This window comes from Tachysurus vachellii, chromosome 11 (assembly GCF_030014155.1).
Source record: "Tachysurus vachellii isolate PV-2020 chromosome 11, HZAU_Pvac_v1, whole genome shotgun sequence".
Lineage (NCBI taxonomy): Eukaryota > Metazoa > Chordata > Actinopteri > Siluriformes > Bagridae > Tachysurus > Tachysurus vachellii.
The window spans coordinates 22,032,170-22,059,189 of record NC_083470.1 but is presented as its reverse complement, the minus strand read 5'-3'; the positions used below and the strand labels follow the sequence as shown (position 1 = coordinate 22,059,189).

Below are 27,020 nucleotides of genomic sequence, written 5' to 3'. Positions count from 1 at the left end.
TTTATCTGTAAAAACAAAAACCTCTATATTTCAGACACACGTGACATACCACATTTTAAAAAATGCAAATAAAGGACAATCTAAATAAACTAGCTCAACTATCATGATATTTCAGACGATCAGGAGGACATCAGATGTTTATATAGTGTAGCTGTAGGCTTTTTTCAGAGATGGGGGACTCAAGTCATATGACTTGACTCGAGTCAGACTTAAATCGACTCGACTTGCTTGACAAATATTAAAAAAGACTCGACTTGACATTCATGACTTGAGACTTGACACGGACTTGAGTTAAATGACTCAGAGATGGGGGACTCGAGTCATATGACTTGACTCGAATCAGACTTAAGTCGCAAATTTAAGACTTGAGACTTGCTTGACAAATATTAAAAAAAGACGCGACTTGACTTTGACTTGACATGCATGTCTGGAGACTTACTTGTGACTTGCACATGTGTGACTTACTACAACCTCTGGCTTTTTTTTGTATATGATGTTAAATATTTTTAACATACAAAGACAGAGGACAATTTCACTCACTCACTCATCTTCTACCGCTTATCCGAACTACCTCGGGTCACGGGGAGCCTGTGCCTATCTCAGGCGTCATCGGGCATCAAGGCAGGGTACACCCTGGACGGAGTGCCAACCCATCACAGGGCACACACACACACACACTCTCTCATTCACTCACACAATCACACACTACGGACAATTTTCCAGAGATGCCAATCAACCTACCATGCATGTCTTTGGACCGGGGGAGGAAACCGGAGCACCCGGAGGAAACCCCCGAGGTACGGGGAGAAAATGCAAACTCCACACACACAAGGTGGAGGCGGGAATCGAACCCCCAACCCTGGAGGTGTGAGGCGAACGTGCTAACCACTAAGCCACCGTGCCTCCCAGGACAATTTAATAAAGTCATCTTAATCAACAAACAACACATTTGAAAGTTACAGATTATGTGAAGTCAAAAACTAGCTTTGTTTTCCTAACTACCAAACTGTTTATGAAGCCTAAATCTAATTCAAGCAAGCGTGCATCATTCAATTAAATAATGTTTATTTTATATGAAACATATTATGTGCTATATACTTGTTTTTCACATAATTTGCCCGATTGTAAGAAGAGGCAAAAATATTGTGGTGTAGAACTGACTTCACTTAGATTAGTGTAATTCTCAGGCATTAGCAAGGAATAAAACTTTTACATTAACAATTACTCAGGGTGATGTGATTCAGTCCGGTATAAAGTTACATCACCTCCCTGAAGTTATTTTCTGATAACAGTGCATCATAAGCTCTTGTATTCCTCTCATGCAATTTGTTAAATGTTTATTTTCGTATTTAGTTCCTGTTATAATTTACACTACAGCAGAGTTCCCTTGCCTCTTCCATTGGTAAAGCATTTCTAGATACGTTTAAAACTCTATCTCTGAGGTCACCCTCTAAATAACTACACACATTATGAAATCCGTTTACGTGGTGCGTCCACCATGCATGATCACCCAGTTACTGCAGGTACTATATCGTAGTAGGATGAGCTAATAGAAATCTAATAAACAGCTTCTGACCAATCGGAATCGAGCATTCAGCAGTGTGGAGTAATCAGTACTCTTAAATCTGCAATTCTGTTGTACACAGAATGAACAATATCCAATAAAATTTCTACAATGAGATATTTATTGCGATATTTGGCCAACACTGATGTTGTTCTCTACTCCTTTCCACTGTTTTGATGTAGAGTAGATTTTTTATTACTTTTTTGATGAACTGAGACTCTAAGTGCAAACACAGCTGCTGGGTGCTACACAGGCAGTGAACTGGAAGCAGATCTGGCAACCTGTGATTGTACCATAACTCACAGTCCCTTGAGTCTGACGTGAGCCGTGACGCACAAGGTGTTGCAGGTATTGCGTGGGTGCAGGAGGATAAAAAACGTTCTAAAAACAGTTGTTTCTCAGAAGGAGGTAGCTACTGTCCAAAGACAGATTTTCCATTTTTAGCATACACAAAGTGACGTGACGTCCTCAGAACAACTTTCCACCTGTAAGACATGGCATCAGAAAAAAAGGGTAGTAAACTCTGCATTTGTTTGTCTCTGTGGTGCTACTGAGTTGGAATCTTTTTTCCCCTTTAATCTGGACCTAGAATTACATGGAGGAAAAATGAATAAAGTGCAGTATTAGGCTATAAATACATTTTTATCTTAAACCTTAACTAAAAGATACATACTCTTACTTAAACGATTGAAGAACTATCCGAGCGGCGAAGAATGATGCAGCTCAGTAGCCTTATTTGTAGAAAAAATAAGCTCACATTTGCCTAGTAGTAGTGCACATGTTGCAGTTGTGCAACTGGCACTTTCATTAAGTGAGAAGTGCTTTGGCTCTAATGAAAACGCCATTAAAGAGCTACAGACTGATGCCTGCTCCTATGCTACCATCTACTGGTTCCCATTACAATGACGGATAAAAAAAAGAAAACTTCATTAACCCAGTTTTATTCAATAAATTTTAGCTGAGACTAAATAAAAGGTCAAATGCTTCTTGAGAATGTTTAAGTAAAACTAGCATGCAAAGGGTGCAGTAATACTTGTTTTAGTAGCTTGACTGAATAAACAAACCGTTATAAGCAATTAGGCTGGTGTCTTAGTCAAAGGTAGCAAGACAAAAAAAGAAGATTCTAATATTTGAAACACCACTGTAAAGCTGGGTAGAATTAAAGTGGAGTAAGACAAACTGGGAAAGAGTGGGATGGGCTGAGATGTAGTGAGATAGAGTAAGATGGTATTTAATGGACTGGAATGGAATGGGATAGAGTGGGAATGAATGTTTAAAGTGGGAAGGCATGGAAGGGGATGAAGTGGGAAGGTTTGGGATGGTGAGGGATGTAATGGGATAGAACAGAATGGTCTCAGATGGAGTAGGATGGAATAGGATGCTGTGGGGGTGGAGTTGGATGTTTGGAATGGAGTCAGATTGAGGAAAAAAAAATTAATGACAGAAATAGGAATCATCTAGTCACTATATGACAAAACTGATAGTGAACTTCATATTTATTTTTTTTAATTATAGTAGAAATTTAAAAAGAAACATTGATAAACAAACAAACAAACAAACAAATAAGCATGTTACGCATACATTTTAAGAACGTTCTGGACTGAGAGTTACAGTTGGCACTTCTGGAGTTCTGGAAATGTATTTGAATGACTGATTTGTTCCTGTTCTGGAAAACAACAAAAAAGATTGCTAAAATGCAATTTCATATAATACAAGAGGAATGACATGAATTAAGAAGGTGGAATTTTCTATTACAAAAGTCATTCAGTTAACGTTATGTAAGTTAATGATAACTAACACCAGGCTGCTTTCATTCAATAGCAACAATAACATTTTTAGGACAACAGATAAAAAAAGAGAAACAGCAGCATGTGTTAGGACCTCCTGTCCATCACCCTCTTCTGTATTTCACAGCACTCTCTGTCCGTCAGTGAATCGGCTCTCAGCACTGTACCTGTCCCGTTTGTATCGACCTGCACAGTCATCACACAGCACATGTCCACCAGCTCCCTCTGACAGTTCTGTATCCCAGCGTCCACCACACCACGCTTCGCTGGATCCTTCCTTAGAACCTTAGACTCTGCTGCTGAGAGGCCAATTAGATTTGCCAGCAAACTGTCTGACAGATCCACATCCAGGTATCCGGTCCCATCCGATATGGTGGCCCTGACTTTCCATTCCCCACCACTGCAGCGCAGGCTCCCCAGCAGAGTGACAATAAAAGCATGCAGCCGCACTGTTTGAGCACTATGAGGTGGCCAAACACCAGCCTTCAAAATACTAATGTAGTTGAGGATTGACGTGTCAGGTTTTTTGCTACGGTTAAATGCAGGATCCTGTGATCTGGGCTCATATCTGGCTATTTTTGATCCTGGTGAGAAGGAAAAGTCATCACCTGCATCAATGACAATAACTTCAATCGGATTTGCCTTGCTGAGGGGAGTGCTGGAAGATAAACTAGCTTGATTTGAAACATGGGGTTGGTTGAGGATTGTTGTGTCAGCTTTTTTGCTGCATTTGCTATCAGGAACCTGTGATCTGGACTCATATCTGGCTATTTTTGGTTCTGGAGAAAACAAGGAATCATCATCTGCATCAACTTCAATAATTTCAGTTGGATCTGCCCAACTGACAGAATCTTTGGAGGTTAAATGAAGATGAGTTGATGCTTGGGGTTGGTTGACTTGTACTGATTGAACATAATCTTTACTTGAAACAGCCTGTTGTTTTATTCCTCCATTTATTACTTGTCCACTGCTGGCTAAGAGTTTGGGATCAGTAGGTGACATCATATCATCCAATTCTTCCATTGGAATGTCATCAAAGTCCTCAGGATCATTATTAAAGTCATCTAAATTGTCGCCCCAATCATCTGGCCCATTGTTAGAGTCTTCTGGCATGTTGTCAATGTCCTCAGGATAATCCATGAAGTCATCCGGAATGTTATCAAACTCCTCATCTGGAATATCGGCTACAGCTGGCACACTCTGTCTAGAAATGGGAGTTTCTTCAAGGGTGCTTAGTCTAGAGTTTTCTAACTGATGATGTGCATTCCTGCTGATCAGTTGCGAGTTCAAGCTGCTTGGAATGCTTTCATATCCGCTGTCCAGAGTTCCCTCAATTCTTGTTGCTTGCTGTACCTGTTGATCTTCTGCTTCTTGCTGATGGTTTTCCTCAGGCAACCCTAAGGTCCTGCAGATCACCTTACTCTGAGAATTCACCTCCATCATCTCCTCCACCTCTCCACCAAGAACCCTCACATTCTCTGGTTTGAGCATCATCACCCCAAGACGTACCATCACCCTTCCCACTACCTGCAGTTTGGTCCCTGGGGGCAAGTTGGCACTAAGAGCTGGAACGGGTCGGTACTCAATGGCCTCCAGGTTCTGCACACCATCAGTGAGCTGCAACATCAGCATTCGAGTTGGCTTTGCCTCCCAAGGTCTCTGGGTGGCTTGTGTCACAGCAGTCACCTCATCATTGGAGCAATCAGAGCCACGCAGACATTGGAGCTGAGAATATGCTGGCTGGCTAACATCCAGAAGGGAGTACATCTGGAGGCAATAGCAGCCATTCAGTTCCATTTTTTCAGCTTCAGAAATGCCAGCAGGCAGAACAGGATGTGCTAAGTCACAGAGGTCTGTGAGAAGCCACTGGCCCAGGACTTGCTGGTTGAGCTCAGTTTGAGGCAAGGCTACGCCACCTGCCTCCTCTGTTACCCATTCAACACAGGCATCCAGCCAAGTCTGAGGCACCTGGATGTGCCATGTGGCACGCAGCCATGCCTGGGCAGCCTGGGTACCTGCCACAGGCATCCTCTGGTCACTGACGTAACTCTCTGTTCTAAAAAACAGGAAATAAGTTAAATCACAAAATGATTTTCTGTCCACTTGTATGTTTCATTGCTATTCATCATACCGTATTATTAGTAGCTGTACTATGAGCTTCGCGCAATGATATTCTGACCTCCTAATGGTGGCTTTTATCAAGTTTTATAGCATTGCTCACACACAAAACATTTTCTGACAATGCCAGAAAATTCCGATTGACTGTTTTTTGTTTTTAACCGGCTGCTGGAGACAACATTGCATTGTGTGTCTTACGGCCACCACAAAATTTTGTTATCTTGTTTTTTCTAGAATATTCTAGTGTAATGGCAGTTTAACAGTCATAATATGCTAGTGTGGCTCATGGGATCTGACATTTGGCAAACAGTGATGATGGCACATTTTGTATTGTGTATTTAAAAATAAAAAAAGTTTGTAAAAACATGAAGAAGAAAAAAAATTGGGCAAAGAAATTTTAAGCACTATGTCTATCCTTAAATTATGTATGCGTTGTTAAAATCTATGTGACCATCAGAATGCCCTCAGTTATTTCAGATCTAATAAATAAACAAGCTTAAACCTTAAACCAGCAACTTTAACATGATATAGTGAAACATTTACAGCAGTGCAGCAATTAGCATTAAATAACCAGCTAACTAATAGGATTCCTCAGATTAGATATAAACATACTCACAATAAAGATAACTAGATAAATTTCAGCAGTTATATCGCCCACCAGTGTCTACATTTGTATGTTTATTAAATGTTATCTAATACATTGCATTTCCACGTTTCCATAGATGTTACCAAGCAGCTAAAAAAAAAACCCAAAACAGTCGCTTCAGTACCGGTCTACCAACCTTGCTAAGAAATAAATGGGCGGGATTTTTTTAAGATTGACAGCAAATTTGTCCAATGCATATTTAGTTTTTCACCGTTAGCTCAATTTAGGCCTATCAAAATGCTTCTTATTTGGAGGGCTGTGCTTTTATTCGTCTACTACTAGGCGGTTTTTTTTCAGGTGTGTGTGTGTGTTGTGTTTATTAGGGGAGGAGGACTCTTGAGGCGATATTTAACGTTGCTTGCTGTATTTCCTGGTGTGAGTAGAAAGAAAAAAAACAACAAAAAACTCTCGTTTTTATTATATCCGCGGGTGTGTATATTTATTCGAACGTTCCTTCTCATTTGTCTTGCGCATCGGACTTGATTAAACTTTTATTTAGTTAAGGAAAATACCTTAATGTTCGTTCTGTGCTAACGGCTAATCGAGTTAGCCGTCAGCTTTGTCGAGTTTTGTTTTTGTTTTGTTTTTTGTTTTTTGTTTTTAAACCGTGAAGTAGTTAGCTTTTAATAAAGCTGTATATGTAACTAAATATTCGAGGTTTAAATACAAAACAAAAACAAGACAGAAAACGAACCGAATTTAAACGAGTCACTCGACGCCAGTTAATTCGATAATATTCTTAGCAGAAGGAAGTTAGCCTGCTAGCTAACCAGCTCGAGTTCTCTATTGTTAATTAGCTAACGTTAGCTAGTGACGTTAGCTAGTTGGCTAACGCAGTTGTTGTTGTTTTTTTTTTTTTTTACCGTTTAACAGCTCGACGAATGAGGGCGAAGTGCTAGAAAGCCAAATTATTTCTGTTTTATACGTTTTGTCGTCCCCTTTTGTTCTTATTACTTTAGCTAGCGTGAATGCTTTAGTGTGAATCTTCTTTAATGCAGCTGAGTGAGATTAGCCGAGTTCGCCCCTCGTTTCTACACCACTTACATTCGGCACGATAGATTTAAATTACACCCGAAATCCGTCGAGTAACTTTACATTTTAGTGAGTGTTGTGATATTTTTGCCAGCTGGTATAATAGATTTTAATACACTACACTACTTCCTTGTTGAATCATTGGTCAGGTTGTGTTGTATAATCCCGGTTGCTATGTAATGTCAGCAGGTTTTGTTTTCTTTTTCTTCTTCTTTTTGTTTTTTAAGTTAAATTACTTTACCAGAACCAGTCAAATCTTTTACTATTAATAATAATTGAAAAAGTCCAATTCACTTTCATGTTTTGCTCTTAAGCTCTGGATCCTAAATGAACCCCAGTTTCATCTTGACTCCAATTGCAGTTTTAAGAAATTAGGAAAGTGCTGTTTTTAAAATGCAAAATATTCAAGTCTAATATCAGTGCTGGGTTCTCTGGGAGGAACATGGAGTGAATGAAATGGTTATTTCTCATATGTTTAATGCTCAGAGTTTAGCTTTGCTGCATTTGTAAGTAAAAACATGGAGAGTTGTTTAGCATTTTTACATCCAAGCTGGCTGCCAAAAGCTCTGTGGACTTTGTAGATATGAAGAGGCAGGTTGGAGGAGAAGGCTATAAAGTGTGTTTGTTTTTTTTTTGTTTTGTTTTTTTTAACCCTCAGATTTACAGAGCACTGAAAGCATATCCACAGTACAAATACATAATGGACACAGAAAATGACATGCAAGAAGAGGAGACTTTCAACAGCACAGAGAGCAATGGTAAGATCTTTGTGCTCCTTGAGGTCTTTTGCACCAACTTACTAGGAAACCGGTAGGCCACGGGTCACGTGCAGACCCAACCAAGCTGAGGACTACGGTAACAGAACCTGATAAAGGATGATCAAATCTCAGGAGTTCAGTTATATTAGTTTTCTTAAAGAAGACCAGTGTAACTTCTATAGCAGAGTTTTCTTGTGGTTTATTGTCCTGTGTTTATGTAAATAACTTAACTGTAGGTCTAGCGACATTAACTAAGAGAGGGTACTATTTCCATAGATTTTTATTACACACTGTTAACTGATTACTTAGCTTTTGTGATCTAGATGGTCTAAGCGGTGTAATGTGAAGTGCCATTGAAACACAACACAACCACATAGTCATGGACTTATTGTTAAAAGTTAAGCATTAATTTGTAACTACTGCCATTAATTAATTGCCCAAGATTAAAATAAACATAAATAGGTCACATTTGTCGTCATGCAGAAAGCAAGGCATTTTAACTTTTTTTATTATTTATTTATTTTTTAAACTCACTAATTTTAGTTTCATGTTTTACAGATTTAAGTGCCTGAAAAGGGTGTTTACAGGCATTAAAGCTCAGCATGTGCTTTAAATTTTGTGTATTTCAGGCAAGCGCCCTGCACAGGACCTTGATGACAAGCCATCATACAAGCGTTCACGAAAATCTGATGATATGGTGGAACTGCGTGTGTTGTTGCAAAGCAAAGTGAGCATTAATACATAGGGTTTGATTCTTTCACAACTCTGGGGTTTTAGGATAACTGCATGTCTAATCCTCAATTTCAGAATGCTGGAGCTGTGATTGGAAAGGGGGGAAAGAACATTAAAGCTTTACGGACCGATGTGAGTAAACAACTTTTCAGTCTTTCAGCCCTGCATGTTAACACTCACATGCATAGAAATCCATGGTAGGCAGAACACACTTTTTTGTTAAATGTTAAAACAATACTTTTCTAATCTAGTCTTTAGCAACCACTTGTAGATGCTGAATGAACACCACAGACACTTGTTTCCCTTTACTGGTGAAGGAACAGAAAACCTTTTGACTCATAACACGTTGATAATTAAAGTTGAAGAATGTTGTGTTCTTTAGCCAGTGCAGGGAAGCGGTTTAATTCTTGTTCATGGTGATCATGCATACTACAAACAAGGTGGCTTGAGATTAGTCTTGAGTCCTAAAGCCGGTTTTACACTGTGTGGGTCCATCAGCTTTTTATGATTTATTATTGTCATGATATATAAGTGTAGTGACGCAGTACACATTTGTAGCTGTTCAGCTGGAAAGCATAAAAGTGTGTGTGTATGTATATATATATATATATATATATATATTTATATATTTCTTGATGACACAATTCACCTTAAACTGCTCTTTGGTTTTGTTCACATTTCATTATTTCTACTCCTATTTTTGTAGCAGTCCTGGTGGACTATAAACAAGTGTCTTTGTAGCGTTCATACAGAACTTTCACTAGCTGTCTTTTGTTGGTAAATACAGCTGCACTAAATTGCGCATCATTATGCAAGGGATCACATTATACCTTCTCAGACCACCAAGTCTCTATTCCCAAACAAAGATTATGCCATATAATGTGCAGTGAGTGGAACCTGTACAGTGTAAAACTGGCTTAATGGTGTTTTTTTTTTGTTGTTGTTTTCTTTGCTTTGTTTCTCTAATTTTAAATATAACCTTTTCACTGTAGTTTTAGTTTCTGATGTACTGGGGAAGTTTCTTAGAATGTTATTTGTTGTCATTAGATGTTTCATGTGAAATGTACTCTTAATAAACTTTTAATTACAGCAAACTAATTACTAATTATTGAAAGTAATGTATACAGGCCAAAAATACATATTCATTGCTCTCTTCTTGTCCTGTCCTCCATTTTCCTCCAGCAATATCAGAATATGAAATCTCACTGACATTTTTTACAATTAAAAATTGTACTCCTCTTCCACTCCCTCTCCCCCTTTTTCCTTGTTTTTGTATTTGTTGTTTATTTTTTGGCCAATTCCAATATTCTGGATCGACATGTCCCGCTCACCTGCGTTGCTGCCTGACCTCCTGACTCCCTGGTTGGCCCTGCCCATAATCGCGCCCATTCCTTTTGGGTGCCTTACTTGATTGCTCTGGGTGCTTGGCCCCGCCCCTGCAGTACAATGCCACTGTGTCAGTCCCAGACAGCAGTGGGCCCGAGCGGTACGTGCCACTCAAGATACTCCAACCTCCAAATACTATCCACACTGTTACTGACTATATCAGTACTGTTAATGATGTCCTTCATGTACCAGATAACTCCCTACTGCCATAATCCTCCTTTCATAAATATGGTTACAGTATGTCATGACTGTCAGTCTTAAGTGCCATAATGTTATGCAAAGTGCCTGTACTGTCATCTCAGTCATTTAATGACTCTGACCCCTTTTTCTTTCCGTCCTTAATTAAAAAGACCATAAGGTTGTTAATTTGACCTGTTAGAGATTCATGAACTATTTGCAGAGCATACTAGTAACACAAGTTAATGTTTATTCCTAATGCAACAATGAGATTTATTATATAAGGGTGATGGAGCAGTACAAATACATTAATTACGTTTCTATTATTCGTATTGTGATATGATGTTTAACTTATTTGAAAAGCCTTAAATTGCCAGTGATCCATGCCATGCATCCCCTCATCATTCTCTCTGTTTATTTCAAATCCTGTCTCTCATTCCTCTGACACCTAAAGGCTTCTTGCTTCATTTACTCATTACGCTTGCATTAGATTACTCGCTCTGTCTCTCTTGTTCCACTTAGTTTCCTGTTTATGTGCTAAAGCTTTATCATACAGTGCACACCTCTTCTTCTCCTCCACCCTGCTTTTTCAGGGACCGGAAGGAGCCTCACTGTTTTTATTTTATTGCTTTCTTCTTTCTCTGTGGCTCATCACTCCTTTTCTATGCATGAGGGAGTGCATAACAATATAATTAATACACAGCACAGCGGGCACACTGGTTGCAATGACCCATGATTACTCACCACATGCCTAATAGTCATTTTCTTTCTCATGTCTTCTTGTGTGACGAAACACAATGGCACACCTCGAAGGATCCTGAGCATCAACGCAGACATCCCTACTGTGGCTGATATCCTGTTAAAGATCATCCCTACACTAGAGGAGGTGAGGATGCCCATTGTGGTGGCTTATGTGGATGAATGCCATCTGCTTGTTGAATTGACATTGTTATTCTGCTGTAGTATCAGCATCACAAAGGGGTGGACTTCGATTGCGAGTTGCGGCTGCTGATCCATCAGAGTTTAGCAGGCAGCATCATTGGTGTGAAGGGGGCCAAAATCAAAGAGTTGCGTGAGGTGAGGTTCAGAAAGTGCAGATCTCTTGTAGACTATGAAGCTTCCTTAAACAACTGAAGGAAAGTCTTGGGAGGAAGGCCTGGAAGAGTCTGTGCATTGACTTGTATGCTGTACCATGAAATGCCCAGAGGCATAATTTTTCTTCTCACTTCTGTTGCATATTGTGCTGTACTATTCCAGAGCACCCAGACTACCATCAAGCTGTTCCAGGAGTGCTGCCCTCAGTCCACTGACCGTGTAGTGCTGGTTGGTGGTAAAGCAGACAGGGTTGTGCAGTGTATTAAAACCATGCTGGAGCTCATTGCTGAGGTAAAGCAGTTCTGTGCTCGATTACAAAACGTTAGGGGAAATCCTTTTTTTTCCCCGTAATAAATTATTCGTTTCTGTGTTAATTCATACATAGGCACCTATTAAAGGCCGTGCACAGCCATATGACCCAAACTTTTACGATGAAACGTACGACTACGGTGGCTACACTGTAATGTATGAAGAACGTGGACGCCGGCCAATGGGAGGATTTCCTTCGCGGGACCGTGGGTTTGATCGCATGCCACCTCGCTCCGGCCCCCGGCCTCACCACATGCCCCCAAGAGGGAGAGACTACGATGACATGAGTCCACGCCGGGGTCCTCCTCCACCTCAGAGAGGAGGTAGAGGTGGAGGGAGACCACCACGCAACATGCCAATGGGACCTCCCCACCACCGCAGAGGGTGAGTGTGCTAAACCATTTACACTGCATTGATTCCATCACCAATTTACCACCGTTATCACAAGTGACCTCCATGTGTGTGTTTATAGTGATGACCAGTACAGTTCCTACAGCTCCCACCGCAGTCACTCGGACGACAGACGGCAGTAAGTAGTTTGGTATTTGGTGCAGTGGTGGTTTGTACACTAGCGCTCCAGCATTTCTTTCACATCCGGTACATCACTAGCCCCTAATACCCATACACTTATGTCTTTTAATTCTTTTTTTTTTTTTTTTTTTCTTTTCCTCCCCGTCTTTAGTGGGGACAGGAGAGGAAGACCCGGGGATCGCTACGGTGGCAGTATGGTGAGAACAAATAGTGAACCCTTGTTTTCTACATATGATGGATAAAAATATCTAGAACATCTATATGATTTATAAGCAAACAGACTTTTCGTAATGCCATTACACTAAAGCCAAAGGATGGTTTTCATAGCAAATGTTCTTGTAGTCTTTAGTGGACAGATGGTTGGACTGGGACAAAAAGCAGCACCCAAGTTGTTACTTGGCAACAGATTTGCTAGTTGCCATAGAGACAGGAAAAAGACCGAAACAGCTGAAGAAGGCATTTTTCAGTTGGCTGTAATAGTGGTTTAAGATCCTTACAATTTTTTTTCTTTTTGTGTTTTCAGAACGATGGCGGCTACGGTAGGTGTCCATTTTCTAGCATTTTTAGATATTTTACTGAATTTGATGTGGGCACTTCAGACCCTTTTCCGCTACACAATGCAAAACCTTAATCACCAACAGAACTGCTCATTTGTAATTCATGAACAAATACCCTTGTTTGTGATTATTTAACATGGGACTTGGTACACTTGTGATGTCTGTACCATGTACTTAAACACGTCTTAGGTTTTTGTGCTCTTGTGGATTCTGTGAATCTAAAATTGATTGTTTTACACTTTTGCAGCAAACCTATGTGCTTATGACCTCTTTACCTATTTCTCTCTCTCTCTCTCTTTTGACAAATGAACATTAGACAACAACTCATCCTGGGATAACTATCATTCTGGTAAGCATTCTAAAAACTAGGGACATGAACATGTACTTCGGCCTGTAGTAATAAATGGCTCATTTCTTTTGTGTGTGCTTTTTAGGTGGAAGGGGAAGCTACAGTGACATGGGAGGTCCTGTTATCACCACACAAGTGACTATTCCCAAAGATGTATGTACTTATACACTGCTGACTTTGTACTCATTTCATCACAGTTCAGGCCCTTATTTGAGGCACACGTTTAAATATTAACCCGGATCATCCGTGTTGCCATTTCTTTTCCTAGTTGGCTGGATCCATCATCGGAAAAGGAGGCCAGAGGATTAAGCAGATCCGACGTGAATCTGGAGCGTCGATCAAAATCGATGACCCACTGCAGGGCTCTGAAGATCGCATCATCACTATCGCTGGCACACAGGACCAGATTCAGAACGCACAGTACCTGCTACAAAACAGGTACGTTCTCTCTGTGTGGTTGTTTTACTTCTCTTTGAATAGGGGATGTGGGTTGCCAAAATTGAACAATAAAACAATTTACAACTGGATTTTGCTTGCATCTGATCCTCCTTGGATTTAGAAGCCTGTATGTCGGTTAGTTCTTACCCCCTCTGTTTGTTCTCCTTTTCCTTGCAGTGCGCTTCACATCCTGGGACGCCATGACTAACCTGTCTCGTCCTCCACCTCTCTCAGGACCTACAGCGCCACTCAGCCCTGCATCCCTCCACCACCATTACTCTGCAGCAGCTTAGATTTTGTGTGAGGGAAGATCTTTTGTTGAGCTTTCGGCTTTAGCAAATGGATCGATTGGAATGTCCACCTGTTATCTAGGATTAAATCCAAATTTTGCTTGGCTTTTTTTTTTTGTTGTTGTTGTTTTGTTGTTCTTTTTTTTTTTTTAAAGTTGGGTTTTATTTCCATTCGTTTAAAGCACCATACTTGCAAGGCTTCTCAGAAAAGCCTGCCATTATGCTGTTAAGTTTTGTGTTGCTTTTCTTCAACCAGCCATCCCAAATCTATCTCGAATGTGTACACTTTCTTTTCTTTTTTTTTTTTCCTTTTTAATTGTAAGATTTTTAATGATTTACTTTCATTTCTTGCAAAGGTGAAAGGAAACAAATCTTGTGGCTGTATGGAGAACATGGTGTGTAAATATCCATTCATTTATATGGAAAAAGAAGAATTGATATATAAGTCTGAAATCCTGTACCTGTTCTGTCCGTGTGTTTCTCCCCTCTGATGATCCAGGCTTTCCAGCAGCTTGTCCACAGGCTGCTGTGACGTCTGAAACAACTGAGCTTAATGTTGTGGCTTGTGTATCATTTTTCTCTCCCCAGTTTTTGCTGGGTTTTAAAACCTAGTATTTATCCAATTTGCTCTACCTCTGGAATTTTTTCATAGGTCTGCCACTCTGAAACAGGGCCCACTTTTTCTTTTTCAATTTGAAAATTTTGGTGTGAAGTTGTTCTGCTTTAGATTGTATTTGTGTCAGGACTGAACAGTTAATTGTTTTTTTTCTTTTCTTTTCTTACTCAAATTTTCTGATGTTCCTCCCCCTGATACATTTGTAGACTGTCATTTGTCAAAAATAAAAGAGATGCCAGTTTTTTTTTTAATGAAATCTGTGTTTTGACTGAGCAAACAATTCACTCCAGTTTTATAATTAAAGGCGTAACTTCTAAACCATTCTAGATTAGGGTTTTATACACTTATGCTATACAGCTGTAAGTCAGATCTGCTATAGGTTTGAGTTTTGATGGGTAACATGAGGAAAAAAATAATGGTTTGAGGTATAGGTTTGCTAACAATTTCCCAGTAAATGTTGCATTAAACAAAGCTGATTATTTGATGTGTGTTAATGATTATAATAAAGTGCATAATAAAATAGCATTTATGGTTATAAATTTTAAAAATTGTTAAACAAATACAATCTTACTGAAAAAAAGCATCTATACAATCAGTTTTTTACTAATTATTTTATATATACACAGCTCACTATATATTTTATTTATATTTTTATATATATATATATATATATATATATATATATATATATATATGAATATGAGAGGGAGAGAGAGAGATACAGACAGTTGTAATCAGAAATATTCAACCCCCAAAGAGTTTTAAGGATTTATGAATAAAAATCTTTTCAAAGTGCGGGATTCTGCTTTGGATGACTTCTCTATGAGTTAAGTGATGCATAAAATTAACAATCAACAAGAATACCATCCTCACGGTCAAGCATGGAGGTGGGTCATTGATGATGTGGGGCTGTTTTTCTGTGGCAGGAACTGGCAATCTTGATCGTGTACCTGGCATCATGGATTCCCAGAAATACCAGGTCATTTTAAAGAAGAACTTGATGCCTTCTGTTGACAAATTAAACCGTGGTGATCATTGGATCTTCCAGCAAGACAATGATCCCAAGCACACCTCCAAATCGACTAATGCTTGTTTGGAGAAAAGATGCTGGAGCATCCTGGAGTGGCCTTCTCAGTCACCAGATTTAAATCCAATTGAAAATCTTTGGTGGGATTTGAAGAAGGCAGTTGCAGCACGGAAGCCATCAAACATCACTGAGTTACAGACTTTTGCATGTGAAGAATGGGCAAAGATTCCAATTCGAGAGGTGTAAGAAGCTTGTCAGCACTTATCGAAACCGTTTGTTAGAAGTTCATTCATTTTCTACTGCTTATCCGAACTACCTCGGGTCACGGGGCACCTGTGTCTATCTCAGGCATCATTGGGCATCAAGGCAGGATACACCCTGGACGGAGTGCCAACCCATCGCAGGGCACACACACACTCTCATTCACTCACGCACTCACACACTACGGACAATTTTCCAGAGATGCCAATCAACCTACCATGCATGTCTTTGGACCGGGGGAGGAAACCGGAGTACACGGAGGAAACCCCCGAGGCACGGGGAGAACATGCAAACTCCACACACAAAAGGCGGAGGCGGGAATCGAACCCCCAACCCTGAAGGTGTGAGGCGAACGTGCTAACCACTAAGCCACCGTGCCCCCTTGTTAGAAGTTATAAAAAATAAAGGACACTCCACAAGGTACTGAAGCTGGGGGTTGAATAATACTGCACATGCTCATGTGTTACAAGAGTTACAATTTTCATTTAAACTTCAAAGTTAAGTCAACTTCTGTTGTCAAACTAACTCGTATGTATCAATCAATATTTTTTGTTATTTCACGAGGTTTTTTCCATTGATTTTCATTATCTTTTATCAACATCACTATAATATCTTTTGAGGTGAGGAGGTTGAATATTTCTGATTGCAACTCCGATACACTAGGTGGCGCTGTTAATCCTGCTCATCCGTTGAGTAAGAAGAAGCATGATGAAGAGAATGTTTATTTATTTCGGAATGGATGCACTTTGGACTTTTGGCCAACGATTAAAACTGCACACTTCTGCACTGTATAGTACACGAGTATAAAATATATCCAGTGGAACATGCTGTTTTTGTCTACAGTGATTTCCTGCATTGATTCGAGTCTAAACTTTTTCATTTTAGATTTCTAAATTTAGATCTGACTATTTTCAGATTTCATTTTTAAGGAGTTTTCTTTTGGATTCACTTCCTTCCTGTCGCTTTGAGTTTACTTCTGGTGTGTATGCTTAAAAACGTGGTTTATAATATAGCCAGTCTTATTATTATTATTATTATTGTTGTTGTTGTTGTTGTTGTTGTTGTTGTTAATAATAATAATCATATTATTGTTATTATTATTATTATTGTTATCATTGTTATTACATTATTCATTCATTCATTCATTTTCTACCGCTTATCCGAACTACCTCGGGTCACGGGGAGCCTGTGCCTATCTCAGGCGTCATTGGGCATCAAGGCAGGATACACCCTGGACGGAGTGCCAACCCATCGCAGGGCACACACACACACACTCTCATTCACTCACGCACCCACACACTAGGGACAATTTTTCCAGAGATGCCAATCAACCTACCATGCATGTCTTTGGACCGGGGGAGGAAACCGGAGTACCCGGAGGAAACCCCCGAGGCACGGGGAGAACATGCAAACTCCACACACACAAGGCGGAGGCGGGAATCGAACCCCCAACCCTGAAGGTGTGAGGCGAACGTGCTAACCACTAAACCACCGTGCCCCCCCATTACATTATTATTATTATTATTAATAATATTGTTATTATTGTTGTCATTATTATTGTTGTTATTATTATTATTATTTTATTTATTTATTTTTATAATTATGATTGAATGAGGCTTAGTGGTTAGCATGTTTTCCTCACACCTCCAGGGTCGGGGTTTGATTCCCGCCTCCGCCTTGTGTGTGGAGTTTGCATGTTCTCCCCGTGCCTCGGGGGTTTCCTCCGGGTACTCCGGTTTCCTCCCCCGGTCCAAAGACATGCATGGTAGGTTGATTGGCATCTCTGGAAAATTTTCCGTAGTGTGTGAGTGAATGAGTGTGTGTGTGCCCTGTGATGGGTTGGCACTCCGTCCAGGGTGTATCCTGCCTTGATGCCCGATGACGCCTGAGATAGGCACAGGCTCCCCGTGACCCGAGGTAGTTCGGATAAGCGGTAGAAAATGAGTGAGTGAGAGAGTGAGTGATTGAATGAGATATATGATGGCAGATGTCTTTATTAGTTATTCATAGCACAGGAAGCTGATTGTAAACATTTAAAGGGAAACACCTGAATCTTATTCAAATTCATTAGCTCAACTTGTATATGGTTTAACTAAATATAAAAGAGAGTCCATGCTTTTGTTCCAAATCTGACTATGCGAGTTGCTCTGTCGCTTGCTTAAGATTTTTTTATGGGAACAAGAGTGTTAAACATTTTGTTTACACTGATTCGTCTTCATTAAGATTTTATCCTGGTCTGGGTGACGGTGGATTGCGAGTGGGTTCACATATACAGGGAACACTGAGCATGATGCAGGAATACAGTATGAATGGGACACTGACCCATCACCAGACACCATACACACTCACTCACATGTTCATTCCCACCTCATGGCAGTAGTAATAGTAGTGAAGACAAATATTTTATGGAGGTGGGAGGAAACTGGGTGAGAGACATGTGACATTCTGTACAGACAGAAACCAAAACTCAGGTCCGAACCAGTGTGCCATCATACCGCCTTTGTGATTACAGATAACACCAAAATACTAACATACTCACTTTTTGTAACTGCTAGGTTTTATATAGAGCTGATTTATAAATATGTATATGATCATCGTTTTGGCACAGAATGGAACAGCCACTGATGCCTCTGGAATCTGGCCAGTATGTGGCAGAGAGGAGCCGGGACGTCTTTGTGGACGAGGAAGGTGTTAAGAAGGTGGCAGAGATGCTCTACATGCTGAGAAATGACAAGGAATTCTTGCCCAGCAACTGGAAGTTGATGAACAATCTTGCTCCCTCTCCGGACACGGATGAAGCCATTAACTGGGTGTTTGTGACAGACACTATGAACTTTTCCTTCTGGCCTGATAGAGAGGACCAGCAGTGTGAAGTGAACCATAGAGGAACCACATATCGTGGCTACATGTCTTTGTGTGCAGCTGTTACCAGGGCAATGGACGAGGGTAAATAATGCTGTGGGAAGCAATAAATGGGCACAAAGTGTATTTGTGAGATGTGGAACGTTAACTTTGACCAGTTTTTTTTTTTTAATCTCCTTTTCTCTTAGGTGTGCCTATAACTGACCCTGCCTACTTCTCCCAGATGAGTGAGGCTGACCTGGCACGTGTCCTTCGCTCAGATAATGACACACCCATGCCCATGCTGAAGGAGCGTCACCAGGCCCTTAACGAGGCAGGCCGTGTGCTCATGCAGCATGGTGGGTCTTTCCGGAGCTTCATAAGCCACGGGGGGTATGATGCGGAGAAAATGGTGCGGTATATTGTGGATAACATACCATCCTACAGGGACGAGGCCATCTTTCAGGTATACAGACATAGTAAGACACTTTATGCTTTCTCACTATGACAAGCTCTATTTTTGGGTCTTATTATTTTAAAGAGTGGAAGGAATAACTGATAAAATGTATTACTTCATTCAAAGTTTTCTATAGTTTCTGTGATATGAAGAATTAGACACTTTGAGGCATACTGTTAAAGAAAAATAATCAACTTTGGGGTGGTAACAATAACGTCAATTCACAGGGGACCACATCGATCCACCCAACTGTTGATGATATTTTTTATGGTTACTTATGTAATTAGATGGTCATCAAATGAATGTAATGTTGATAAACTAGGGGAAGAAGATTTCCTTCTATAAGAGGGCTCAGATCCTTGTGGCAGATTACTGGGGGATCCTGGAGGCCAGGGGTGAGGGGGACATACGCAACCTGGACTACCTGACCATGTTTGCTGACTACAGAGTGCCACAGGCCCTCGTCTACCTGGGGGCACTACGCTACTCAGATGCTCTCATGGAAGCACTGAAAAAGGGTAAGGGTGGGGTGTGTTATGTTTGTGTGCTCACCATTCTTGTGCCCTGTGACTCTAATTGACACAAAAAGTCTGTGACAGTGTTATGGCACCTATGACTTAAAGGACAAAATAACTCTTAACATATTAATCTTTAGAATAAACATGTGATATTCACTGTCCTCTAAATAACTTCAGAGTTTACTGTTTTTGGTTTCAACAATTTGGGTCTATTTTCACTTCACATTGTTTACCCACAATGTCATTCAACTAGTTTCCAAAGCTTGAACTTTTTGTAGCTAAAGCCACCATCAACACTATCATACATCTCTCATTACTGTCATTGGTATGACTGAATTTAAGTCTGCTTTCAAGATGTTTGTTTACATTTCATTTAGCAGACGCTCTTATCGATAGCGACTTACATTTTTATCTAATTTTTTATACAACTGATCAATTGAGGGTTAAGGGCCTTGCTCAGGGGCCTGGCAGCCTGGTGGATGTGGGAATCAAACTCATAGCCTTCTAATTGGTAGCCCAGCACCTTAACCTCTAGGCTACCACATCCCCAAATCGTTTGTTGACTTGGAATGGTCTTTAACTTAGTAGCGTTTGTAAATGGACAATTTCACAACAATTGACAAGAAACAAATCTTGTTGAGCAACATTTGTGTAATCAGAGTAGCAAAGACACTGTGTTTTCTGTTTCCAGGGGAGTTGTTGAGTTCAGGTGAGAGGAGAGAAGTGGAAATTCGTGGCTGTTCAATTTGCTGCGTGGAGAAAATCAAGAATCATCTGTGGCAACTTGTACGGGAGAGAGATGGGAAGAGATGTGACATAAACTCAGCTCTCATCGACTTTTATCTGTGGCATTATGCTAAACACCACCATGAAGAAATGGCCCACATTCCAATTCACCTCACGCGTTGTGTATATTATTGAAATACAGAATCCATTATTTGTATTTTTTATTTTACTTTTATTTTTAAAAATATCTGATTAGTGAATACCTGTAAGCGTTTGCTTGTATTTAATTGAATAAAACTTTGGTAAATGAAAGGATCCAGTGTCGTGTGTGTATGTTTTGCGCAACGCTTTGCCGTATTTGGCCAACCCGGCTTCCGTAGAAACAGCAGACATACAGTCGCACACAGTTTGCAGTAACCTACAGCGACTGCACAGGACTTCAGGAGGTGAAAGTTTATTTGTGTTGTTTATGTCATATTCTAGTTGACACAATGAGTGTTTGAGAAACATTTGCTATAAACTACGACGGTAATGTTGACGCTACAATTTATGCTCAGTTGTGGAAAGTAGAGACGCGGTGAGCTAGTTTAGCTTGCTAGCTAGCTAGTTAGCAAACAACGCTAAACAGCATTAGCGTTACTAGCAGCTCAAATGTCTAGTAATTAAAAGCAAGGGTATTGTATTTTATTGAAATACGAAACACACACAAGTACACATTTATGAATTCATGATAAGTTTGTTTAATATTAAACAGGACGTACTGAGTGTTTTATAGCTGCTTTGTTTGTGAGGTGAATGTTAGCATTGTTATGTTTAGACCCAGTTAAATTCGTCCTGTTCTACTGTATATGTCATGTCATGATTGTGCAGCCTTGTAGCCATGACATCGTCCTTCCTTGTTTATATTAAAGGTGTAACTTTTAAGGCCAAATCGGATAGGTGTCATTTTTCTGACCGGTTTATTTCAGACGCTCCACAGCAGACATTTTTATTCCGGCTCCCACATCATGGCATCTACGTTGATCTCGGTCCCGACTACAGCGTCGCGCTTCGCCCTGCTGCAGGTGGACTCCGATTCAGACACCGACTCCGACACCGGGAAAACCAAATCCTCTCGAGAAACCGGCAAATCCTCACGAGCAGGAGGGAAATCTGCAGGTGCCAAGAACAACCAGAACACTGACAAAAAGAAAGACAAGAAGAAACGGAAGAAGGAGCAGCAGCAAAGTGAAACCAATGAGGTGACTAAAAAGACAAGTCCACTCTGGAACGCTATTAAATCCCATCGCACATGTTGTGATGTGTTCAGGGATTATGCTGTTAGGTATTTTCGTTATTCCTGTGAGAGATTAGAGTTTGTCCCATGCTGATGTCACAGGGAGTCATTGTTATTGCTGGTGCACTTGTATTGGCGTTTAATAGGAGAACCTGGATGATTGATAGATCTGTGAAAATCAGACGTGTCTGTCTGGAAACAGGATGCCTGCAGCTTTAGGGTCATTTTGTAGCATGTTTCCTAATGCCAGCCTGAATAGCCTTTTGTATGAAAACTAGAGCAAAATAACATCTTTCTCTGATGGTCTTAACTTCCCTGGTCCACGCTGTCTTTAAAACATAAAAAAAAACTCCACATAGCTTGGTGTTTATTCAGGTGACTTCACAGATCAATATTAGTATATCTGCTGCTGTTTAGTTTTAGCTAATTATTTATTCGATTTTTTTTTTAAAACTTCTGTCTCGACCTATACAATAAGTTGTAATGCCAGTGATTACAGCTACCACAGACATGTAACCAGCTTTCAGCAATATTTTCCTTTGTTGTGATGTAATGTGTACACGACCCATGTTGCGCAACCCACCGTGCATGTCTGACCACAGCCACGCTGTTCTTTTTGTTTTTTTTTAGAGCCACAGATGATCCTGTCATCAATTAACTATAGTTACAAGGCACCATATGATGGCTTTAAATTATTTTGAAATCTTTTTTGCTTTAGAGGCTGAATTATATGCTGGTGATAGTGTGTTTCCTTTGCTGACCCACTGTTTGGTTTTATTTTTTTGCAGCTCAGGAACCTCGCCTTTAAGAAGCTGCCTCAAAAATCCTCTGCACCACCACCTACTCTGACACTGCAGGGTTTAGCCAGTGAGCTGCTTAATTCCACTGATCGCACATCTGCGCCACAGGAAAGCTGGCATGAGTGGAAACAGAGAGATGAGCGGGTAAACACCTGATTATCTGACTCTGAATCTCACATCAGACTCTGAGATGCTTGTCTAGCTCAGAGGATGATGTGTTTCTTTCAACACATATTGTGTTGAAAGCTGATTGATTAATTAGGTGTGTTTTGAAAGCTGATTGATTAATTGGGTGTGTTTTGAAAGCAAATATTCACAAGGGGCTAATATTTTTGACCACCCCATTTTCACTATATTTGATTATAAAGCAAGCCTAAAAATGTATTTTATATTCCAAAATGTACCAAAAGCTACTAAATAGCACTGGCGAATGTTTGATTATATCAAGTTTTATCAATGCTGCAAACATTGGAAAGATCTTTAGGAAAATGTTCCAAAATTCCTGGGGGGCTAATAATTTTGGCCTCAACTGTATATGTTTGCAGCTGACCAGCGAGTTGTACGAGGCAGACCTGGAAAAGGCGTTAATGCTGAGTAAACTAGAGTTTGAGCAACAGAAAAAGGTAAACATGCTTTTGAGACATGCACATGTATATTTAAAATTAGTTTCTTGTTACATACTTGAACTCTCAGGCCGGTCCCAAGCCCAGATAAAATGGGACAGTTGCATCAAGAAGGAAATCTGATGTAAAACCTGTGCCAAAATTAAATATGTGGAACAGATGATTCGCTGGGATGATTCCTAACAGGGAGCAGAAGGACAACATCATGTTACACACAGTAACACTGCGTGTTAGAATGGTCCTATAAGACTTTCCTAAGATTGATGAGATTATTTATTTGTCATTTTGTTGGTTTAACTCTCACTCACTTCCTTGGTCACTCACTCACTCACTCCCTTGGTCACTCACTCCCTTGGTCACTCACTCCCTTGGTCACTCACTCACTTGGTCACTCGGTCACTCACTCACTCACTCACTTGGTCACTCGGGCACTCACTCGGTCACTCCCTTGGTCACTCACTCACTCCCTTGGTCACTCACTCACTCCCTTGGTCACTCACTCACTCTCTTGGTCACTCACTCACTCGGTCACTCACTCGGTCACTCACTCGGTCACTCACTCGGTCACTCACTCGGTCACTCACTCGGTCACTCACTCATTCACTTGGTCACTCACTTGGTCACTCACTCAGTCACTCACTGTTATTTACTTGGTCACTTATGTGCACACTCATCAGTCATTCACTTTATTCAACAAATTCAAAGGTGACCTTCTACTTATTAACCCAAATTTTGGCTTAATTGAAAGCTTTGGGCTTAATTATATTTCTCAGCTTGTTTGTTTTCAGCTGTCAGTTAGGGGGAAAAAACACTTGTAGAAATTGGCTCTTGTTTATTGCTATAGGAAAAACTGCAGCTGCGAGGGTTTCATCATATAGCTGCTTTTTTACTGATCTCTTAATACAGAACTATATTTCAAGCTTTGGTTACCTGATCTCACTATGTGCAGGAGGCTGTGAGCACTGAGACCGCATCACCCAAAGCCAAAGGAGGAGGGAAGAAGGAAAAGAAAAAGAACCAGCAGGGGAAAGACAAACGTGTCACAGTGTCTCTGAAAGACTTTCAGCAAGAGGGAAACATGGGTGAGCGTGAGTATTTTGTTTGCGTGTGTGTGTGTGTGTGTGTGTATACACATAACACAGAGAGACACGAGAGAGTGCTAACTGAGCCTTTCTATTTCAGATCCGCCGAGTAAGAGGCCAGAGAGAGAGGTGAGTTTCAGTGTAGTTTAGTGTAATGCACACTTATTTAAGTATTTGTTTTATAGTATGAATGAAGCTGATGTCACTGTACTCATGTATAATACAGAAGTAGTGATTTGTGTTCAGTTCTATTAAGACGCATGTCTCTCTCTGTCTCTGTCTCTCTCTCTCTGTGTTTGTTTGTGTATGTGTGTGGTGTTGTGTGTCATTTTGTCAGGAGCCAAAGCCTGGAAACACAGCAGTGCACGAAAAGAGATTCTTTAACCAACTAGAGGACGACGTTAACAGAATAGTACAGAGAGACAAGCGTCGAGAGCAATACAGCTGCAGCGCAGGTCAAGAGGTTAACACCTCCTCTGAACAAGAACAGGTGAGAGACAGGGTGTGATGTTCATGAAAGTTCAAAGCACTTGAAATCCAACTCACAAGTCAGGCATGAGTGTTTTTAGAAGTGCTGAGCAGAGATGTGTCTGCTCTTACTGTACTCGCTTACTATGTGAGTCATACACTTAAGCCTCAGACACACACTCACTTTGTAGTTGTTTTTTTTTTTTTTTTGTTTGATTGTTTTTTTAAATCGTTTTACAGTGATATGTGAAGAAAAGCCAGTTTATTGAAGGGAAAAGGGCTCAGTAAAAGAAATGCTTTCCAACTTACTTTGCATTAAGTTTTATCCTGGTGAACTTTGACCTATAATTTCCCAAAGCCTTGGGCTTGTGAGTTAATAGAAATTAATAAGAATGTTGTTGTGTTTTTGGTCTGTAAAGAAGAAGGAATTTTGCCTTACTGCTTTCACACAGTCTGCCGTCATAGAGGTATGATGAGGATTTTGAAGTCAAATTCTCTCTCTCTCTCTCTCTCTCAACATCTCTATCTATCTCTCTCTCTCTCTCTCTCTCTCTCTCTCCCTCTCTTTCTGTCTCTCTCTCTTTCTGTCTCACTCTCTCTCTCTTTCTGTCTCACTCTCTCTCTCTCTCTCTCTCTCTCTCTCTCTCTCTCTCTTTCTGTGTCTCTCTCTCTGTCATACTCTCTCTCTCTCTCTCTTTCTGTCTCTCTCTCTCTCTCTTTCTGTCTCTCTCTTTCTGTCTCACTCTCTCTCTCTTTCTGTCTCTCTCTCTCTCTCTCTCTCTCTCTCTCTCTCTCTCTCTCTCTCTCTCTCTCTCTCTCTTTCTGTCTCACTCTCTCAGTGAGAGAGTCTGTTTCTCTCTCTCTTTCTGTCTCTCTCTGTTTCTCTCTCTCTCAACATCTCTATCTATCTCTCTCTCTCTTTCTGTCTCTCTCTGTTTCTCTCTCTCTCAACATCTCTATCTATCTATCTATCTATCTATCTATCTATCTATCTATCTATCTATCTATCTATCTATCTCTCTCTCTCTCTCTCTCAACATCTACCTACCTACATCTCTCTCTCTCTCTTTCTGTCTCTCTCTCTTTCTGTCTCACTCTCTCTCTCTCTTTCTGTCTCTCTCTGTTTCTCTCTCTCAACATCTCTCTCTCTCTCTCTCTGTTTCTCTCTCTCAACATCTCTCTCTCTCTCTCTCTCTCTCTCTCTCTCTCTCTCTCTCAACATCTACCTACCTACATCTCTCTCTCTCTATCTCTCTCTCTGTCTCTCTCTGTTTCTCTCTCTCTCTCTTTCTGTCTCTCTCTGTTTCTCTCTCTCTCTCTTTCTGTCTCTCTCTGTTTCTCTCTCAACATCTCTCTCTCTCTCTCTCTCTCTCTCTCTCGGTTTTGGCCTGATTCTTAGTATATCAACATTGTCTCATTCCCACTTTTCAGGATGTAAGAACTGAACAGTTAAAGTTTGAGCTGGAAAAGAAAGACCAGGAAATAGAAAAACTGAAGAAGACCATTTCTCAATGGGAGGTAAGCTGATTCACAATAAGCCCTGACTCAAGCAGGTTAGAATGTGGGGCAAATAAAACACACACAAGCTGGATACTAGAAGGTTGTAAATGTTAGTTAAAAGCACATGGATATTAGATATAATATCTCTGTTTAATTTGTTTTACAGGTCCTTCTCATTTTAGTGAGGTGTAAAGGTGTTTCTTGGATTTCTGTTCATTTGCAGTTTCATTTTATTTTATTTTTTTATTTTTTTAATTTCTTTTCAGGAGCGATATAAAGAAGTGAAGGCAAGAAATTCCCAGTTACTCAAGATGCTTCAACAAGGCGAGAGTAAGTACACCGTACACATCAACGCACTCAATCATATTACACAGCTCTAGCAGGAGGGGGAGAATTGTAAATTAAATCCCGCAGGCTCCGGCAAACCTTTCTAATGCGTTTACACTACAATAAATGTCTCTTTCAGTGAAAGACAAAGCGGAAATCCTGCAGCAAGTCGAGGAGCTTCTGAACATAAAAGAGGAGCTGACCAAACAGGTATGTGTGAATTTGTGCACGAGTTAAATACGTGGGATTAGCATTTAATGAACGTTAGCTGAAGCTTGTCATTTCCGCTGCTCAGGTGACATTACTGCATACGTCATTAGAGCAGGAGCGGTCGAAGATGAAGGGATTGCAGTCCGAACAACCGAAACATCAAGTAAGTGCCATGTTGATCTGTGCCAAATCAGTCCACCTCTGTGGAAGTGCTATCTCATTCTGCACGTCCAAACTCCTTATTTTCCGCAGACAGCAACAAGAACAACTGCTTGATCAGAAGGATTTGCTAGGATTTCATTTCGTTCATCCGTCTCATCGGCTTTTTAGAACCTGCTGCTATTAACTGCAATAATAAGCAGATGTATGTAATGTAAAGAGACTGTTTCTAACAGCACAATTTTCTAAGCTGTAGAAAAACAAAATACCATTGTATTTGCATACAGATCGGATTTTTTGGTTATGAGAGACTCACACCCACTGTAATATCTGTTGTTGGATGATTTATGATTGAGCTTT

At 40.4% G+C, this 27,020-nt stretch overlaps 4 protein-coding genes across 8 annotated transcripts in view; 3 read left to right on the top strand and 1 right to left on the bottom strand.

Moving 5' to 3' along the window:
• Positions 1 to 3,053: 3,053 nt before the first annotated feature.
• Positions 3,054 to 6,213, bottom strand: rmi1 (RMI1, RecQ mediated genome instability 1, homolog (S. cerevisiae)). Its single transcript, XM_060882308.1, has 2 exons — positions 6,086 to 6,213; positions 3,054 to 5,407 (listed from the first exon to the last, which is right to left on the bottom strand). The coding sequence occupies exon 2, from the start codon at positions 5,377 to 5,379 to the stop codon at positions 3,439 to 3,441; it is 1,941 nt and encodes a 646-aa protein (XP_060738291.1). The 5' UTR covers positions 5,380 to 5,407; positions 6,086 to 6,213; the 3' UTR covers positions 3,054 to 3,438.
• Positions 6,214 to 6,390: 177 nt separating this feature from the next.
• Positions 6,391 to 14,641, top strand: hnrnpk (heterogeneous nuclear ribonucleoprotein K). 3 transcript variants are annotated; one of them, XM_060880794.1, is made up of 16 exons: positions 6,391 to 6,490; positions 7,806 to 7,905; positions 8,535 to 8,632; positions 8,713 to 8,769; positions 10,080 to 10,123; positions 11,014 to 11,086; positions 11,170 to 11,277; positions 11,458 to 11,586; positions 11,681 to 11,988; positions 12,077 to 12,133; positions 12,287 to 12,332; positions 12,659 to 12,674; positions 13,009 to 13,041; positions 13,127 to 13,194; positions 13,310 to 13,479; positions 13,657 to 14,641. In XM_060880794.1, exons 2-16 carry the CDS (start codon positions 7,848 to 7,850, stop codon positions 13,685 to 13,687), a joined length of 1,296 nt encoding a protein of 431 aa, XP_060736777.1. In that variant the 5' UTR covers positions 6,391 to 6,490; positions 7,806 to 7,847; the 3' UTR covers positions 13,688 to 14,641. The 3 variants fall into 3 exon arrangements, with proteins under 3 accessions (XP_060736777.1, XP_060736776.1, XP_060736778.1); XM_060880793.1 differs by having other exon boundaries at positions 11,164 to 11,277; XM_060880795.1 differs by lacking the exon at positions 10,080 to 10,123 and having other exon boundaries at positions 6,444 to 6,544; positions 11,164 to 11,277.
• Positions 14,642 to 16,382: 1,741 nt separating this feature from the next.
• On the top strand, positions 16,383 to 20,475 carry qng1 (Q-nucleotide N-glycosylase 1). Its single transcript, XM_060882271.1, has 5 exons — positions 16,383 to 16,652; positions 18,282 to 18,619; positions 18,724 to 18,980; positions 19,294 to 19,489; positions 20,181 to 20,475. The coding sequence occupies exons 2-5, from the start codon at positions 18,283 to 18,285 to the stop codon at positions 20,408 to 20,410; spliced, it is 1,020 nt and encodes a 339-aa protein (XP_060738254.1). The 5' UTR covers positions 16,383 to 16,652; position 18,282; the 3' UTR covers positions 20,411 to 20,475.
• Positions 20,476 to 20,566: 91 nt separating this feature from the next.
• gkap1 (G kinase anchoring protein 1) overlaps positions 20,567 to 27,020 on the top strand; it is a 7,495-nt gene continuing 1,041 nt past the window's right edge. The window contains exons 1-12 of one of the 3 annotated variants that reach the window (XM_060881798.1): positions 20,567 to 20,661; positions 21,184 to 21,456; positions 22,280 to 22,435; positions 22,837 to 22,914; positions 23,864 to 23,996; positions 24,097 to 24,125; positions 24,334 to 24,486; positions 24,884 to 24,931; positions 25,896 to 25,982; positions 26,231 to 26,294; positions 26,431 to 26,501; positions 26,587 to 26,664. In XM_060881798.1, the coding sequence (XP_060737781.1) occupies positions 21,223 to 21,456; positions 22,280 to 22,435; positions 22,837 to 22,914; positions 23,864 to 23,996; positions 24,097 to 24,125; positions 24,334 to 24,486; positions 24,884 to 24,931; positions 25,896 to 25,982; positions 26,231 to 26,294; positions 26,431 to 26,501; positions 26,587 to 26,664 (1,131 nt within the window). In that variant the 5' untranslated portion in view covers positions 20,567 to 20,661; positions 21,184 to 21,222. Of the gene's footprint in view, positions 20,744 to 21,183; positions 21,457 to 22,279; positions 22,436 to 22,836; positions 22,915 to 23,863; positions 23,997 to 24,096; positions 24,126 to 24,333; positions 24,487 to 24,883; positions 24,932 to 25,895; positions 25,983 to 26,230; positions 26,295 to 26,430; positions 26,502 to 26,586; positions 26,665 to 27,020 lie in introns of all 3 variants that reach the window. The other 2 variants (XM_060881799.1, XM_060881800.1) reach the window with 2 other exon arrangements.